This window comes from Folsomia candida, unplaced genomic scaffold, assembly GCF_002217175.1.
Source record: "Folsomia candida strain VU population unplaced genomic scaffold, ASM221717v1 Fcan01_Sc047, whole genome shotgun sequence".
In the NCBI taxonomy this organism is placed as follows: domain Eukaryota; kingdom Metazoa; phylum Arthropoda; class Collembola; order Entomobryomorpha; family Isotomidae; genus Folsomia; species Folsomia candida.
Window position 1 is genome coordinate 678,091 of NW_019091239.1, and position 17,937 is coordinate 696,027.

Here is a 17,937-nt window from a genome sequence, read left to right on the forward strand (position 1 = left end):
AAAATAAAGCGTACAACAAAGTTTATTAGGGACTGTGCACAAGGTATGTGATCGATTTGAAGTGTCAAGGCATCCTATTCTTCCACGTTAATTATGACAAGAGGTATATGCATTAATCAGACCAGGGGGTAGGGGTCAAGGTTCTCTGAAAATCCATCACATTCTTAATGTAAGGCCCCTCACACATATTTTTCGTCTTCGTCTCACTTCATCCCTGCAGCCAATCGGTGAGTGAAACGAACGAGCGAAATAAACCGGTCATTTGTCTTCTTTGTTCACTTCACGAGGAAAAAAATCTCCACTCTTCACTTCACTCTTGTCTTGTCGTGATTTTGCAAATAATTTTGCAAATTAATAATCTCGCCAATTATTAATTCACATCCGTCTAGTGCAGTGTCACCATGGGGGACCACGGCAACACGACGACCGATCCACGAGTGTCACCTTGCTCGATAAGACTGGAGCGGTTGGAAGAACAAAAAATAAAGTCGGGGTCAGATAAGGTCAAGGGTGAGATGGAGAAAAACACTGCCAATCCGGTGAACTTGGAGGAAATTACGGACGAGAGTGAGACATCGATGTCCGAATTGGTAACTATTTAAATTTTTAAATATTGTCCTTCAAAAATACCGATGTAAAATAATTAACGTCTCTAAAAAATCAGTAAAGTAATATTAATAAATTGAGTGAGGAAGATGAGAAGGAAACTCATTGAATTTTGAAAAGCCATAGATATTAAATATTAATAAATTAATGATTTCAGCTGGAAGACCAGGAAAACATTGTTCCAGACGGTGCAATTATTGTCCCCCGGAGTAAAATAGTACCAAAGAACAAACTCCGTTTCTTAGTTGAGGCAGATGAGTCAGAAGATAATGCCAGTGTGAGAAATTAGTTGACTAATTATATTCATAATTTAAGGGGAGGATTGAATAATTAATTGTTCATTTATGTGCTATTTATTTAGACGGCTAATGAGGATCGTCGCCTCGAGTATTTGTTGAAACGATCAGAATTTTATGCCAAAGCGGTCTTTGCGGAGGGTAATGGAGGAGGAAGCAAATCTCCTACTAAGGCTGGTCCTAGTAGGGCGAAACGGTCGCGGAGATCTCAACCAGATAAGTAAGTAGTCAAAATTAATTCAGGCAGTCCTTGGAAGTTTTTGTAAAGTGTGTAAAATTATTTTGCAAACAAACGACGGCAAACGTTAACTTACAAAGTTACGAAACGCCGTTGATATTTTAAACTAATTTTTCTTTGACATATTTGTAAAAGTTTGTAAGTTTGAAGAATTTACGGATTTTATCAGACACTGTGTGAATTATGTACCTCATTGTTTTTAAAGTTACTAATGAAATCTTGGCATAAATTTTATTTGGTTAAAATTTAATTCTAGGTCTGAAAACAACTCGGTAGATGGTGACTCAGAGGAAGAAAATCCGCCAAAAAAAGTTAAACTGGCTACATCAAAAGCTGCCGAGGAATCGATAAGGTTCACAACGTCGCCTCCCTTTATTTCCAACGGAGCTATGAGGGACTATCAAGTGAGGGGGCTTAACTGGATGATTAATCTCTACAATAATGGGATTAATGGGATATTAGCGGATGAAATGGGCTTAGGAAAAACGCTGCAAACTATCGCTCTCATTGGGTAAATATGTATTTGCAAAATAAGATAAGGTCACAGTATATAATTTGCATTCGCTTCTTTAAGCTCAATGCACTGATTTTTGTACTTATCTAACTTTTATGTATAATTTTCCCAGTGAAAACTTCACTTCACTTGCAGTTTCTTAACTTTTGTCTATAATTAGCACCGTTTTTCCAAGTTATTAATTTGTATTCATAATTTGCACTTTATTTTGTAGTTATGTAACTTTTTGTACAACTATCACTGTTTTTGCAGGCTGTTTAACTGTTATGTATAATTTACACCTTTTTTGCAGCTATTTAAAACTGGATCTGAAGATTTCCGGCCATTACTTGGTGATCGTTCCGAAATCCACGTTAGGAAACTGGATGGCCGAGTTCGAACGGTGGTGTCCCCGAATAAGAACTGTCTGCCTTATCGGAACAAAGGATGAAAGGGTAACGACGAACAAGTTTAAACCGGTTTTGACCCCTTGTCTTCGCAATTTTATCAAAACATTTGTATTTCTAGAATCAACTCATCCGCAAAAAAATGACCAAAATGTCGAGCTGGGATGTACTTGTGACCTCTTACGAAATGGTGCTGAGGGAGCGAGGAACGTTAAAAAAGATTAATTGGCACTACCTCGTCATCGACGAGGCTCATCGGATTAAAAACGAGAAAACGCAATTGTCCGCGTACGTGAGAGCATTTAATTCCAAAAATCGTCTCCTCTTGACGGGAACCCCGCTGCAAAATAATCTCCACGAGTTGTGGGCCCTGCTCAATTTTTTGCTGCCAAAAGTATTCGATTCGTCAGAAGTAAGCTGAAAAGTTGATTAGTTTTTGATGAATTAATCAAGTAAAATTAATTTACTTGATTACTTTACATTTATTACTTCACATTTTTATCACGTCAAAACTTGACTTCAGTATCCAACGTCAAAAAATTGCATAATTTTCGGAATTTTCAAAGACTAACCACTGATGTTTTCAAAAATCTTCGCGACAATTTTTTATCTCTTTTACATTTGCGTTAATAACGAATGTCAGACAGCATTCGAAATATTGGCGAAATAAAAAGTTTCCTCGTTTTCCACTAAAATTTCGGCGAGATCCAAATTAATAATTGTTTTTTAATTAATTCCCCCTCTAGAATTTTGACGATTGGTTCGATCTCAAGAAATGTCTCCGCGACACGTCCCTCGTCGATCGCCTGCACGCAATTCTCCGTCCATTTCTCCTCCGACGAATCAAGGCCGACGTCGAGACAGGCATTCCGCCAAAGAACGAGCAGAACATTTACGTTCCGCTGTCACCCTTGCAGCGCGTTTGGTACAAAAAACTGCTCATTGGAAACATAGAAATTATCAATGCGGCTGGAAGCGCGACGAAAATGCGGTTGCACAATATTCTCATGCAACTCAGAAAGTGTGCGAATCATCCGTACCTTTTCCACGGGGTGGAACCTGGTCCCCCGTACACGACGGACAGTCATCTCGTCAAGGCGTCGGGAAAACTTGCAGTGCTGGACAAACTCTTGGCAAAATTGAAGCAGGAGGGATCCCGTGTCCTGATATTTAGTCAGTTTAAAATGGTGCTGGATATTTTGGAGGATTATTGCGAGTGGAAGAAGTACAAGGTGAGGGAGAAAAATTTGTTACTAAAAAAATTGTGAAGTAGAATCCATATTTTATTCATTGACATTTTTTGTCCATGTTTAATTAATTGGGATTTTTCTCCATTTTTATTATTACTTAATTAATATTAATTAACATTTTTCTATCCGTATTTAATTAGTTGACATTTTTCTGTACATATGTATTTCATTAATTGGCGTTTTCCGTCAATATTTCATAAATCGACATTTGTTTATCCATATTTAATTTATTAAGTGACATTTGTATGTACATATTTTACTAATTGACATTTTCTGCCACTGTTTGATTAATTGACATTTTGTTCTTATTTTCCCATAGTTCCACCGCCTGGACGGAAGTACGGACCATGAAGATCGTATAGACACGATTGAAGAGTTTAATTCGAAGAAAAGTTCGACGTTCATTTTTATGCTGACCACGCGAGCAGGCGGTCTCGGGATCAACCTGGCGTCAGCGGATGTCGTAATTTTATTTGACAGTGATTGGAACCCTCAAGCAGATATTCAAGCCATTGTGAGTGACTTATTGGATGAGTAGGGTACATCTAGAGGTAAATTTATAATTAACTGTAAACTATTTAGGATCGAGCTCATCGAATCGGACAGACCAAAACGGTCCGAGTTTTTCGACTCATCACGGAGAACACCGTGGAAGAAAAGATGATTGAGAGAGCCTCGATTAAGAGAAGATTGGACAAGATGGTCATCCAACAAGGTGACGACGAATAATTAGCCGTATAATTTAAAAAAAATAGATTTTAAACCTTATTCTCTTGTACAGGTCGTCTCGTCAACGCCACCACCGGTCCCAGTGCCGCCGGATTGTTGGAAATGGTTCGATTCGGGTCAAAAATTATTTTGTCCAGCATGGACGACGACATCGTGGATGAAACGATCGAGACAATTTTACAGCGAAGCAAGTTAAAGAATGACGAATTGGAGGAGCGTCTTGATTCAGGTTTGGACTCGAAGGGGCTCGACGGGCTAAAGCTGGGAGGAGAAAGTGACGAAGAGGAGGATTACATTATGAATTTTGATGGGGAAAATTACAGGTAATTTAATTAACAAACTAGAGGGACATGCTTATACTTACTATCAAGTTTTGGTATTTTAGGCAAAAACCACTCTACAAGGAAGCCAAGCTGGCCATTATCATGGAAAGTATTGCCCCCCGAAATTCAAGAAGAGTACCGAAGCCTGTCAGCTACGCAACGCCGAGCATGAAGGTAATCTTAAACATAAATTAATCCGTGGTCTGTTCACCAGTATCCGCGGAGGCGTCGGGACAGAGGGCAATGTCCAATGGTTATCGTGTGTCCCATGGTGTGTAAACCCTTCCCTATGTTATTCGTTAATGTCCCCATGACTTCCGAGGAGATTGCTGGTCACTGGTCAAGTTTCGCATTAATTTACGGACCAATTCTTTCCAGGAACGCCTCGGTATTCCTACGTCCCTCCCTATCTGGAAGCCTTTTCAGTTTCGTCCTCTCCGTCTCGGAGAGTTAATGGAACGCACCATTTTACACTACCGGAAGACACAAAATTACAAAGTAGCTTTACACATAATCTTTAATACGTGTGACTCGTACTTTACAATTTTTTTTTCTCCAGGTGCAACTCGATAATTTAAATTTAAGCGGTGTGGCGTATGAGAGTAAGCGAAAGGCAGAACAGCGGAAGATTGACGAGGCTGAACCTCTCTCTCTCAGCGAGAAGGAAGAGATGGAAGCGCTCCTGGAACCGAAGCGTCCTTCAGAGAAAACTCATGACAGGGTGAGTTTGACATTTTATTAACCGTTGGCGACGGAAAGTTTAGGAGGGCGGAGACAAAGTGGCCGCGGAAGCCGGGGGGACATTAGGTTGAGGGAGGGAGGAGGTTTATAAGGTGGTTAATAAAATGTCTCTCTACAATTGAAATCTTGGACCTAACAAATTCATAAATCTCCATTAGTTACAGGATTTGGGATTGAGATAATTATCTAAAACTGATGGAACATTGATGGCAAAGTTCCTAAAATGTTGAATTTCAGTTTGAAATTTTCAGAGACAAAATTTCAGTAACGAATGGAATTTTATGAATTTTTTCCGGTGACAAATTTTTCTTTGTACTGATACATTTAAACTACCCTGTATGTAAGCTGGGCAGATTATCAAATAACTGCGGGGATATTGTCCCTTTGTCCCCATCCGTACTTCCGCGGTTTGTTAATATGGAGAAAAGTAACGCTTATCTAAACAATACCCCCCGTTCCCGCCGCTAAGAATGATTGTAAATTAAATAATAAATTATTAATAAAATTTAAACCTACAATTTTTATCTATGTGTGTGCAGACTGGATTCTACGAATGGAGGAAGACTGACTATACCACGTTTATAAGAGTAGTTCGTTCCCTCGGTCGGAGCGACATGGCCCGCATTGCTCAATATCTACGTCACAAGTCCCTCGAAGAAGTGACCGAGTACGCGGAAGTATTTTCCAAGCGGTATTCCGAGCTGGAAGACGGGGACAAGATAATGGCGGACATTCTCAAAGCGGAAAAGGAACGCGATGATGCCGCAACCGTCGTAACACTGGGTGATGATGACGAGGACAACGACGATAGCGATGACGACAACGACGATAGCGATGACGACGACGACGACAAAGACTACGTCGCCGGCAACCTCAAAATCTAGGAGACTGGAAAGTGTGTAATGAATTGTTCTCTGATTTACTAATAATGCGATGGTGTGAAGTACTGTGAAGTGTAACCCTCCAATTTGGTTCAAATTTTAAAATTATGTGGTCCAAGTCGGTCAATGCAGCCAACGTTTCTTGACGTAGTTTGTGCGATGGTTGGAATTAGGCAAAATATTTGACCTCAAATTTGATAAATGGGAGGATTTTTACCAATCGGAGGAACACTCATATTCCCTTCGAAGGGAAAAATCTTCAGTTTTTCAAATTTGACTTCAAATGTTTTGACTAATTCCAACCCTCGCACAAACTGCGTCAAGAAATGTTAGTTGTATTTACTTAAGTAAACTGCAAAATTTTAACCAAATCGAAGGGTAACACTTCACACCATCGCATTGTAAGTATGAATACTTACATATTTCCGCTAAAAATGAAAATTTTATGTTCTTTATCGTGTAGATTGGTGATTCGAGAACGTGATCAATTTCGTATGTACTACATATCTTCCCACCGTAAATTGTCTCAATTTAACCGCACTTTATACATATTAATTATTATACAACTATGATTTTATACCTCAAAATTTTCCGTTTCACACTAAATAGTAATTGATTATTAATTAATTCACTTACTTCATCAATCAACTCACTGTAATAAAGTTGCTCAAAATCTGAGGATGATTTAGCTTTAATTTGTAATTTTATTTGTAATTCGATCTAAAAAATATTTGTCAAAAACTAATCCTAAGAACAAAAGGTCTGATTAAATTTTATTGGTGAAGAACTACGCAAAATTTTGATACAAATAAACATTGTAAGATTTATGTATAAGCTTTTAAAGAACTGGTCACCATTTATTTTTAACATTTCAAACTGTTTTTTAGATTTACAAATGTTACAGTTTTGACAGGCATATATACATAATTTGTTTGCTAATTTTTACCGTGCAAAATTTCCACAATATTCTTTAATCTATCTGCACACCATAATGTATCAAAAAACAGGATAAAACTCAAAATGCTGAATATGATGCAGTGCGTAGTACCACTGATATGATGATTAAATTACAATTATTAATCTTTTAATTATCATGAATACTCGTGTTCAAAATTGTTTGGTTAACCACTTCACCCCTATAACGACTATGTGGCGTATTTGACCTTTACGCCGAGTACGACCATGTGGCGTAAGTTCCCTTGGCACCGGAATACGACGATGTGTCGTATTGACCCTTGACAACGGATACGACTATGTGGCGTATTTTCCGTTCACACCGGCCTACGACTATGTGTCGTATCCGGAAAAAATTAGGTCATTGCCTCTCCAAGCAAAGCAAAGCAAGAGTTATGAGTCAACAACCCGCCCTTTAGGCGGGAAGATAAATTGTCTCTTAGGAAATAACATTAGAAAGGGATGCAAAATAAATTAATAGCCAAGTGGCTATATCTAGCCAACACGCCGAGTTGTGAAAACTGTTTTTTGCACGGAAATTTCGACACCGATTTATTTCAACAACGCTTTACGATAAGATTAGAGAAATTGTTTTGCTCGCATGTAGCACAAACGGGCGTTTTGGGCGAGAAAACTAAAAGTTTGATGAATTGCATCATTGCATGGATTTAATTATATACCACAAATAATCTTGCCGGTAGGGTAAACTACGTCAAAATTAATGATTACGTATCGGGTGCCGCTGAAATATCTTTTGGGCAGGAAAATTAAAAATTGAGAGATTGCCAGAAATTAATAGAATTTAATTTTCCCGCTTAAAATTGATTTCTATTCACCAGATGCGCCATAGTCTATTTTCGAGCAATTTCCTCTCACGGGATAATTATTCATTGTCATTGCTGTCTATTTAAAGTCATTGTAAGGATTTTTGGTTTTCCCGCCCAAAATCGGCTCCTAAGGCGCTTTAGGGGCTATAATCAATATTTGCGAGTTTACGTACTATTATGCAAGTATTACTCCATGCTTGTCTAACTTTTCATGCAATTACAATCATTTTTAAAATTCGGCGTGTTGGCTATTTTCGGCTATAAACATTGGTTGTTCGCCACAACTCAAAAATGCAAATTACAACTCAAAATCCCTTCTTGAAAGGTTATTCACATCAATTTTCATAAAAAAGTGTCCAAAATAATTCCGGTGGGAACACCATTTTTTAATTCATGGCCCAGGAATTAACGTCATGCAGTAGATAAAAATTTCGGGGTCAAGGGAGGTAAAAATTCGCGGTTACTAGGGGTGAAAGGTATGAAAAAACTCGTCTCCTAGGGTTGAAGTGGTTAATTGCAAATTTTATTTTTCGTCAAAATTAGTATTCCCAAGTATCAGTTCCCACCAAAAAATTATTCAGATTTGTACATATGTATGTATGTATTTGCTGTAAATGTTGACCTTATCCGAACCTGAGCCAAGTTGGGCTGAACGTCGCAGCTAAAATATTACATATTTATTATGTCAGTAATAAATAATTGTCTTTAGTAGAATTTGACTATTGAAGCCGGCTGCATTAAAACGTATGCTTACCCCAAGCAGGTGGGGAGATGGGTCCCTGGCCCGGGGCCGGTGCGGGGGCCGGTGCGGGTGAAGGCCCGGGAGCTGGTGCGGGTGAAGGCCAAGGGCCCGGGGCAGGTGAGGGTCCCGGAGCCGGTGCGGGTGTAGGCCAGGGGACGGATTCAAATTGGCATTTTACCACACAAATGACACCCCAAAGGATAAAAACCCTGATCAGAAACTTTATTAAATACTCGGCATTTATAAAACCACCCCCACCCCCATCCACCCCCACCCCCACCCCCACCCTCATCCACCCCCACCCCCACCCTCATCCACCCCCATCCCCATCCACCCCCACAATTTTTATGGGGCAACGTGAGATACCTTAGGGCAAAGTGAGATTCTATTTTATATTGGGGTATCGTTCGTAATTAGCGAGCGGAGCGAGCAGGTTAGGTTAGATCAACTAGGTACGCGGAAAGCGTGGAAGGCTGAGCTAGCAAACCTAGGCTAGATAGAACCTAGGTAGCTAGGGTAGCTAGAACCTAGGTAGCTAGGCTAGATAGAACCTAGGTAGCTAGGGTAGCTAGAACCTAGGTACCTAGGGTAGCTAGAATCTAGGTAGCTAGGCTAGATAGAACCTAGGTAGCTAGGGTAGCTAGAACCTAGGTAGAAATTCTAGCTAGCTAACCTAGGTAGCTCTGCTAGCTAGCAAGGCTACCTAGGTAGCTCTGCTAGCTAGCAAGGCTACCTAGGTTAGCTAGCTAGAAGTGCTACCTAGGTTTTATCTAGCCTAGCTACCTAGGTTCTAGCTACCCTAGCTACCTAGGTTCTATCTAGCCTAGGTTTGCTAGCTCAGCCTTCCACGCTTTCCGCGTACCTAGTTGATCTAACCTAACCTGCTCGCTCCGCTCGCTAATTACGAACGATACCCCAATATAAAATAGAATCTCACTTTGCCCTAAGGTATCTCACGTTGCCCCATAAAAATTGTGGGGGTGGATGAGGGTGGGGGTGGGGGTGGATGGGGGTGGGGGTGGATGAGGGTGTGGGTGGGGGTGGATGAGGGTGTGGGTGGGGGTGGATGAGGGTGGGGGTGGGGGTGGATTTGATGGGGGTGGGGGTGGATTTAGGTGGGGGTGGGGGTGGTTTTATAAATGCCGTTAAATACTTCATTGTGAAACTTGAAATTTTCTAGAGAAAGTATTTAGAAATGTAAAATTGAAGAATACAATGATAGTGACAGGTAGGATTCTCTTTATATATTACGCCTAGTTAGGCACCATCATTTCATGTGAACTTACCCCCTTACTGACGTCAATTTGTACAGGTTGGTATTCCAAACGTGGGGGTCATTCATTCATAATATGGGAGATTCCTGGTAATATTTGATATCCAGCTTTCAGTAAACGTTTGAAAAAAGAAAAACATTTTGGGTTGATTAAGCAAACTAACTGTGTGCTGTATGCGATTTAGTTCTGGTTATCCCCCTTGGTCTGAAAATATGAGAAAACTAATTCTAAGAGCTATGGACAATGGAAATACTGAGAAAAGTTAAGTCTCCATATTTACATATTTACTCAAAGCGTTTCCAGAAATTTGCCTTTTGCACTGAGCTATTTAAGGTTACCAAATGTTAGCAAATATTTAGGACAAACTAATACAATAAATAGACCAACTGGTTTACTAATGAAATGTGCGTGTCTTCTGCTGTATTACCGCATACAACTGTGCATACATACATACATACATATGGTCAATGTCAGGGATTGATTGATTGATTGATTGATGCTTTATTCGAATGTCTAACAAATTCACAGTTACAAACCATGCTCTTCCACAAGTGACATTATAAAATAAACAACTATGGTTGAAAAATTTGCTAGGGAACAAAATTAAACCAAATTTCTATTACTTACTATCATTAATTTTAAGACCTTTTGCTGGAGACCGATCGGGGCTGAAGCATGAAAATGTTAATGAAAAATTTAAAGTGTTTTATAAAATCACTTAAGGGGAGAGAAACAACTGCCAGTTGCAGAAAAAATTTTTAAAGAACTTTTTCGCCCCCTAAATACAAAAAAAGTGTTAAAAATGCCTTTTTTGGGGACAAAAAAATAATTTTTCGCGGTGAAACACATTGGACCGCATTCCCCAAAATTATTTACATTTTTGTCGTGAAAATCAAAATTTTGACAAAAATTGTTAAAATTAGTGGTTGACCTTCCCCATAAGTAGGATTGAGTAAAATATGTAGCGTGCGGATGAGTAGAAACCCCTCGCCTCCAGTCGCCTCCAGACAAGAGAGTGGAGGAAGCCCCGAGTTTCTTATCATTTCGGCCTCATCGGCGTGCTACATATTTTACTCAATCCAACTTATGGGGAAGGTCAACCACTAATTTTAACAATTTTTGTCAAAATTTTGATTTTCACGACAAAAATGTAAATAATTTTGGGGAATGCGGTCCAATGTGTTTCACCGCGAAAAATTATTTTTTTGTCCTCAAAAAAGGCATTTTTAACACTTCTTTTGTATTTTGGGGGCGAAAAAGTTATTTAAAAAAATTTTCTGCAACTGGCAGTTGTTTCTCTCCCCTTAAGTGATTTTATAAAACACTTTAAATTTTTCATTAACATTTTCATGCTTCAGCCCCGATCGGTCTCCAGCAAAAGGTCTTAAAATTAATGATAGTAAATATGTAATGTACATAAGTCGTTGTTGTTATATCTTATGATCACTTTTCATGAAACTAACTAACTTGTTTCTCTCCTCAAGAACAGGTCAATTTAAAAAGTTGTTTCTGGAACTTGTTTATAAATAATTACATGCATATTTACTAAATACATATGTGTCGATCTGAATTAAGGTTGGGTTCAGCTAGGAATTTACGATGTGTATTTATGTACATATTTATTAATGTTCCAAATCAATATGTACATAACAGGTATGCGACTTTCACCAGGCATGAAATTTAATACAACTTTCCCCTGCTCATCTTGTTTCTGCACTTTTAAGAAGAAACATTAAAGCTGGAGAGTTCATGTCTGCCAAGATTTGCACTTCCCGTCTCATCCAAATCTCTAAACTGGGCCATTACGATTAACAGCGTGAGCAGGACGGACCAGATCTATCGATACCAAAACAAATTAACATGTGACTACTTTTTAAGATATTAACATGATTTGCTTACAGATAACACAAAACTTCGATTCAGTGTAAAAAAATTCCCCGGGCTGATACTTAGCTTGCAATTGACCACTTTCCGGTTAAGAAACTTTAGCTAAAAAATACACAAATTTAAAATAATTTGACAACCAAAAACTACACTCTTAGAAATCCAGTATTAAAATAATACCAAGCGGTATTCATACACTCTCAAAAATGTAGCGTACTTCTCGAAAAGTAAAAATGAATGTAACCCTAAACCGAGAATAAGAAGGTATTTTAAGAGTAAGTTCAGTTGCTCTAAATCTAGTAAGCGATCCTTCTAACTCTGAAAAAACCATACTTGGCAATAACTTAAAAATGAGTCCACATCTACCCCCATTAAAGTTAGGAGAACTTCATTGCGAGTAAGCCTACCGCAATTCACCCGCCCTTCTTGATTTGCACTTTGGACTTTATTAGTCTATTCCAGATTTACACATTTCCCTCATTTATTCCGGAATTTACATTCCTATTTTTAAAATTCCAAAATGTGTGATGCGGAGATTCAAAGATTGTTAACTCAACTTAATCTTGGAAAATACTGTCAGTTGTTTAAAGGTAAGATCTATTTTAAATTCCATTCTACATTTTTTAAAGTTAAAACTCTTAGTTTTGCACGTTTTTTTAACAGACAACAATCTAACCGACGATTCTTTACAACACCTTCAAAAAGATGACCTCATCCACGTCGTTCCAGTCCTTGGTGATCGGATTCTGATATGGAATGGAATAAATAAGTTGCAGTCTGGTTCGGTATATGTTTGTTTTGTTTGTGAAAAGAGATTTAAACTTTTAAAATTGTATTCTGATCACTTAAAAAATGATCATAAATTACTGGGAGCCGATTCACATAGGTGTGTTCATTGTGGTGGCTTATATCAAAGAAAGCCATACATCAGCCATTTAAAAAATGCTTTCAAGTTCCATAAGTTGCTATTGAGTGAAAATTTTCTCCCTGAAAATTACGAGGAAAGAAATCCACCAATTGAAAATATGAAAGTAGTTCACGCAGATTTTCTTGACCGAAGTTTCACAAAAGATTGCGACAATGATATTAACAAAGAACTTCGTGAATTAATTTTCAAATTGATTGCAGGAATTTTGCGTTCAGGAAAGGTCCCAATGAGCACAAAAGACGAGATTTTAACTTTAATTAAGGAGTTTACCGTAATGATCTTAGGAGAGGCTGTTTGCAGATCCATTATAATATTAAAAAGTAACGAAACATTAAGTGAAAAGTTATTTAAGCTTGAACAAATTAAAAACTTAGCTCACGTGTTCTCTTCGTTTGATAGTAAACACAAGTTAGACAAGCTTTTAATTGACGGAAATTTGTTTATTCCTGCTCGAGAAATAGTTTTGGACACAGATTTACATTTTCCATTAAAAATTGGGAACCAGCGACAAGTTTACAGACCAATTAAGCTTCAATATGTTTCAATACGTGACTCAATTTTCCAATTATTACAGAAACCAGGCTTTTACGACATACTTGACAAACAACAGTCATATTCAGGGAGAAAATTTTCATCATTTCGAGATGGAAAGTTTTTTCGCGATTCCAACTTTCCATCTCAGGTAATTTTTATAAATATATACTTTGACGAGGCTGAGGTTGCTAATCCTTTGGGGTCCAAAAATGGGAAACATAAGTTGGCAAACTTTTACTATTCAATCCAAGATATGCCTTGTCATTATAATAGTTCAATTGAAAACATAATATTGCTCTGTTCCCTTAAAAGTGAGGATTTAAAGATATTATCTCCAAACTCGGTTATGAATATCATTGTCAAAGAGCTTTTATTTCTTTGGGAAACTGGGATAAATTTCAATCACAATGGCAAAACTATTAATATCAAAGTTGCATTGTCCCAAATATCGGGTGACAATTTAGGATTGCACACCATATTAGGTTTTTCCGAGGGATTTAATGCCAATTATCCATGCAGGCGTTGTAAAATGCATAAGCATGATTGTCAAACCGCTGTGACCGAAAACCCCGGAGTATTGCGATCAATTGAGACTTATAATCAGGATGTTGAATTTAGAAATCTTTCTGCTACTGGTATAAATTTTGAATCCGTGATAAATTCACTTCCATATCACCACGTAACGAAAGTGTTCGTGTTCGATATTATGCACGACCTACTGGAAGGGGTAGTTCCTGATTTACTCAATTTAATGATCAGTTTAGGAATTAAAAACAAGCGTTTCAATTTGGATAAGCTGAATTATCGAATTGAATCCTTTGATTATGGACGGCACTTCCGTAGAAGTAAACCGTCTCAAATTAAAGCCTCAGTGCTAAAGGGTGACACAAAGTCAGGACAAAATGCTTCTCAAAATTTGTGTTTGCTCGTCTCTTTACCGTTAATACTTGGCGATTTAATGCCACACGATGATCCTGTATGGAAACTATTTTTGCTATTACGAGAAATTTGTGACATAATTCTTTCGCACATTATTACGAAGGGTGGCCTTATTTACTTGGACTCTCTTATTTCTGAATTCTGTTGTAATTATCAAGAATTATTCAAACGAAAACTGAAACCTAAACATCATCATCTTCTTCATTATTCAGGTTCAATTGTTCAAATCGGTTCTCTAAGGCAGTACTGGAGCATGACTTACGAAGCTCGACACAAAGTATTCAAAACTACAGCGCATACGGTGTGCAATTTTAAGAATATACCCAAAACATTGGCTTATAGGCATCAGCTTGGGCGATGTTTTTCTTTAATCTCAAAAAATGTATTTTCACCGTGCACATTCGTAGTCCCTAAATACGAATTTATTCAGTTGAATGACTTTGTGCATGCTGAGCTTGTGGCTGATCATTTCCATTTCCAAGAAAATCCTATAATCAAAATATCAAATCTTGTTGAATCCAATAATTCTGAATTTAGAGTAGGAGGTTTTGTAATATTGAAATATTGCACGCTTTTCCCAGAGTTCGGGAAAATTGAAGGAATTTTATTAGAGGACGACGATTGTACTTTCATAGTAACCGAATTTTCTAGCAAGCTTGTGACACATTTGTCAGCCTACCAAATTTGTAAGTCGAATAAAATTCGATTAGTAGATCTGCATGCAATTAAGCATTACCAGCCCTTATACACAATGCATTCGTTTTTTGACAATGATGTCAACGAATATATTAGTGTTCCATTTAAATTAGTTTGAGTAATTCAATTTATTTTTATTACCAAGGTCTGACGTAAATGAATACCGAACTAATCCACTAAATTAACATAAGTTTTAAGTACTTTGATATAATATAATAATTTATTTTGTGACAAGCGCGTCGAAGACGACAATTAAAGTTTGTTCACTTCCTCATTGATAAGCAACCGAGAACTTCTTGAACGAGGACTAAGATTACCAACCGACATTCTGCTATCCAAAAGGGCAGAATTATCCTCCCCATCATCTTCTATTACTCATCAGGTACGAATGAAAAATAACCAAATTTTCTAGCTGCTCAGTTTATTAATTTGTATTATTTTATATTTAGCAACTACCTTCAAGTCAAACGATTTTTCTTGAAGTAATCAGAGAGAACGAACCGTTAAGCCAAAATTCCACTGCATCAACTTCAGATTCCATAAAATTGGCCACCACTTCTGGTTCCTCATTCACAAGACCAGTGGAATCCAGCCCGGTTATAAATACTAAATTAAATATTTTAAGTACATTGTTCTCTTCCATATTTTTTGTGTGCTCAATACGATTATCTGGCTTCGTCAATTTCAGAGCGCTCCCATACATGAACATCGATTTTATAATTTCGTAAGTCTTCGACAAGTGTTGCAAGTTTCTGGGTTGCTAAGCTTTTCGTATACAATTTTTTAATGGGGGTAATATTTGCAGGGTATTGATGCGGTTTTGCGAAAAAATGATGCAGTGAAGCATATACTATTTCAGAAGATCCCAGCCAAGAAAATGGTGGTTAAGGATGACCGTCAGACCATCGCCGCAGTACTGGTGGATGCTATCATTGAAAATCTTGGAACATGGTACGTTACAGGCAAACAATAAAAGATTTTATTTGATTCAATTAGTCGCCGTTTATAGCCCAAGTAAGCAAGCAATGGACCAAATGGCAAAAGATCTTGTCGGAAAATATCCAGCCCTAGGGGACCCCAGACGCAAGCATCTCGGTTACCAGATGTGGTTCATGGGTAGCAGCGATGGCTCCCCGGCGAGCGGATTTTTGGAGGAAAGGCTTAAAAATCAGCGAAAAAAAATCTCCGATAAAAAACTTCTGTCTACTTCAGCTACAAAGTGTAACGAATTGGATTTGCCCGTTTTGAATTGGATATCTGATGACGAGGATGGTGAGATTTTTTAACCTTTATAACCTTTAATGACCACTTGACTTCTCGCCCATTTGGTAGCCAAAACACTCTGCAAATTTTGCTGTCATTGTAATACCCTGTTAATATATAGATGATCCAGATCCGGAGGAAGGAATTCTGGAGTATATTCGCCAGAATTTTGGAACTGATGTTGACTCGGCAATGAAAAATACCGTTTTTCAACGTCGCACAGTGATACGCCGACTTAACGCGGTAAATGTAGATATTCTGGATAATTTAGTAGTATCCATGCCTCGACTTTTCGATACAGAGGGGATGGTATGTACAAATTATGTTATATGAAAGTACGCAAGAGTTAACTTAACAGGATTACTTTATCAAAATATATACATATATAGATAACTCAAGATTTCGATTGCCGTCATCCTGCACTGGCCTTCGTGATGTACGACCGGTGGCCAAGGGTATCTCGAAAAATCCTGGAATATGCAGAAGAGAGTGGAATCGACTACTTGAAAAAATTCGGTGTGATGAAGAGTCGTTATGACCTGTCCTGCGGTACTTTATTTACGAAATAATTATTTTTAACTCAAAGTTATGTATTTTTTTGTTCCTTAGATGACGTTACAATACTGGCTTATTGCGTATTGCCGTTTGTGCTTCCATCGTGTGGCCGACGGGCCGCATCCGACAACTTGGAGGACCAGTTTGACGATGGAGAACTGCCTATGGTGACTACGAGAGGAAAACGTAAGGCAAAAGCCGCTGGTCGTCCCCCCAAGAAAACCATGTCAATTCTGAAAGCGTCGGACTTGGACGTATACAAAAGCATGTTTGTTGTAAAACCGGTGCGTTATCGTTTGTACTATAATCTTAGGGCAATTATGCATAATCTCATTCTAATTAATATGCAATCTTCTTTTTGCCAGAAAAATACTCATGTAGCCGAAATTCTTAAGATGAACACACACCAAGCTCCGTTTTTACTTGCCCTGGGGACTATGGCCGATCTGCAGTTTGATTCATTTTTTATCATCATTCATAAGGTTGCCATTCCATGCGGTTCAAAATTTTTGAAAGCCTTTGACTCATTGACTAAGATTTTCACCGTGTTGCCACTTCCGTTTCCAGTTGAATCGTTTAACCATTGGTTATTTATTTATCACGGTGTATTTGGTAAACCTTGCCAATCAAATCTTCCACCCGTTGTACAGGCGTTGATTGGACAAATTATGCAGAATATTTAACTGTTTCAAAGCTTGTTTTACTGTTAATAATATTTCAAACATTTTTTGCTACACTGTAATATTATTTTTAACCTACCTATGAAAGTAATTGAATTGTAAAACTTAATAGTTGTGAAATAATAAATCGCACTCACACAAATAAATATATTTTTCCCCGTTTTTAACTGAACTTCTAAATTAGTAAGGCGAGCCCCGGACAGAGTAAGCCATATACTCAAAATCGTGTTCACTTTTACTTAGAATCGGGCAGAATTGCGTCATATCGAGTAAAATCTATGTAAATCTATCTAAAATGTATCGTTCAAGCCCTATGCATAATTTGGAGCATGCTACAACTCTGAGTGGAGTAAGTACGCTTACTCCAGACTAGTTGCTACACGCATTACTCCGGGCAGCGTCGAAGCACTTTGACTACCTATTGGAGTGACATTTTACTCCATTCGAAGCGAAAATTTTTAAGAGTGTAGGTATATCTATGACTCTAAAAAAGTGGTATTGATAAGTAACACCCTGCAGTAGTAATACATAGTTCGGTATTAAAATTTTACCATGTCGCTAGCAAATTTGCACAGACCGGTAGTATGTACATACATACTTATTTTAATACAAGTGGGGAAAACTTTAATATCGAGAAATGAATACCTGCAGGGCTATCCCAGATTTCTAAAAGTGTAGTAATAATTTCTTAATTTCC

The 17,937-nt window shown here is 37.9% G+C and overlaps 3 protein-coding genes and 1 long non-coding RNA gene across 6 annotated transcripts; 3 read left to right on the forward strand and 1 right to left on the reverse strand.

Annotated features, from left to right (window-relative positions):
• The first annotated feature begins 267 nt into the window (after positions 1-267).
• Positions 268-6,659, forward strand: LOC110861912 (chromatin-remodeling complex ATPase chain Iswi). Of its 2 annotated transcripts, none has more exons than XM_022111047.2 (15): positions 268-590; positions 764-883; positions 968-1,122; positions 1,397-1,651; positions 1,947-2,088; positions 2,162-2,452; positions 2,787-3,272; positions 3,610-3,804; positions 3,873-4,005; positions 4,072-4,342; positions 4,405-4,516; positions 4,721-4,840; positions 4,902-5,063; positions 5,623-5,982; positions 6,428-6,659. In XM_022111047.2, exons 1-14 carry the CDS (start codon positions 402-404, stop codon positions 5,965-5,967), a joined length of 2,976 nt encoding a protein of 991 aa, XP_021966739.1. In that variant the 5' UTR covers positions 268-401; the 3' UTR covers positions 5,968-5,982; positions 6,428-6,659. The 2 variants fall into 2 exon arrangements, with proteins under 2 accessions (XP_021966739.1, XP_021966738.1); XM_022111046.2 differs by having other exon boundaries at positions 5,623-5,978.
• Positions 6,660-8,246: 1,587 nt separating this feature from the next.
• On the reverse strand, positions 8,247-9,691 carry LOC118433335. The gene is made up of 3 exons (XR_004833325.1): positions 9,641-9,691; positions 8,500-8,696; positions 8,247-8,406 (listed from the first exon to the last, which is right to left on the reverse strand). It is a non-coding gene; the product is annotated as an uncharacterized LOC118433335 (long non-coding RNA).
• A 2,046-nt stretch (positions 9,692-11,737) lies between these two features.
• Positions 11,738-15,474, forward strand: LOC118433338. Its single transcript, XM_035845149.1, has 3 exons — positions 11,738-12,235; positions 12,309-15,124; positions 15,192-15,474. Exons 1-2 carry the CDS (start codon positions 12,166-12,168, stop codon positions 14,858-14,860), a joined length of 2,622 nt encoding a protein of 873 aa, XP_035701042.1. The 5' UTR covers positions 11,738-12,165; the 3' UTR covers positions 14,861-15,124; positions 15,192-15,474.
• Positions 15,475-15,519: 45 nt separating this feature from the next.
• On the forward strand, positions 15,520-17,382 carry LOC118433339. Of its 2 annotated transcripts, none has more exons than XM_035845151.1 (6): positions 15,520-15,693; positions 15,752-16,014; positions 16,127-16,248; positions 16,395-16,521; positions 16,615-16,844; positions 16,926-17,382. In XM_035845151.1, exons 1-6 carry the CDS (start codon positions 15,620-15,622, stop codon positions 17,241-17,243), a joined length of 1,134 nt encoding a protein of 377 aa, XP_035701044.1. In that variant the 5' UTR covers positions 15,520-15,619; the 3' UTR covers positions 17,244-17,382. The 2 variants fall into 2 exon arrangements, with proteins under 2 accessions (XP_035701044.1, XP_035701043.1); XM_035845150.1 differs by having other exon boundaries at positions 15,528-15,693; positions 16,127-16,314.
• The last annotated feature ends 555 nt before the right edge of the window (positions 17,383-17,937 follow it).

Excerpts from the sequence above, each read along its gene's own strand:
- LOC110861912 (XM_022111047.2), top strand. The coding sequence starts at position 402 with ATGGGGGACCACGGCAACACGACGACCGATCCACGAGTGTCACCTTGC. Across the intron at positions 2,089-2,161 it reads TCGGAACAAAGGATGAAAGG|AATCAACTCATCCGCAAAAA; the intron begins GTAACGACGAAC and ends TTGTATTTCTAG. Across the intron at positions 4,006-4,071 it reads CAAGATGGTCATCCAACAAG|GTCGTCTCGTCAACGCCACC; the intron begins GTGACGACGAAT and ends TCTCTTGTACAG.
- LOC118433338 (XM_035845149.1), top strand. The coding sequence starts at position 12,166 with ATGTGTGATGCGGAGATTCAAAGATTGTTAACTCAACTTAATCTTGGA. Across the intron at positions 12,236-12,308 it reads ATACTGTCAGTTGTTTAAAG|ACAACAATCTAACCGACGAT; the intron begins GTAAGATCTATT and ends TTTTTTTAACAG.
- LOC118433339 (XM_035845150.1), top strand. The coding sequence starts at position 15,620 with ATGGTGGTTAAGGATGACCGTCAGACCATCGCCGCAGTACTGGTGGAT. Across the intron at positions 15,694-15,751 it reads ATTGAAAATCTTGGAACATG|CCCAAGTAAGCAAGCAATGG; the intron begins GTACGTTACAGG and ends CGCCGTTTATAG. Across the intron at positions 16,315-16,394 it reads TTTTCGATACAGAGGGGATG|ATAACTCAAGATTTCGATTG; the intron begins GTATGTACAAAT and ends ATACATATATAG.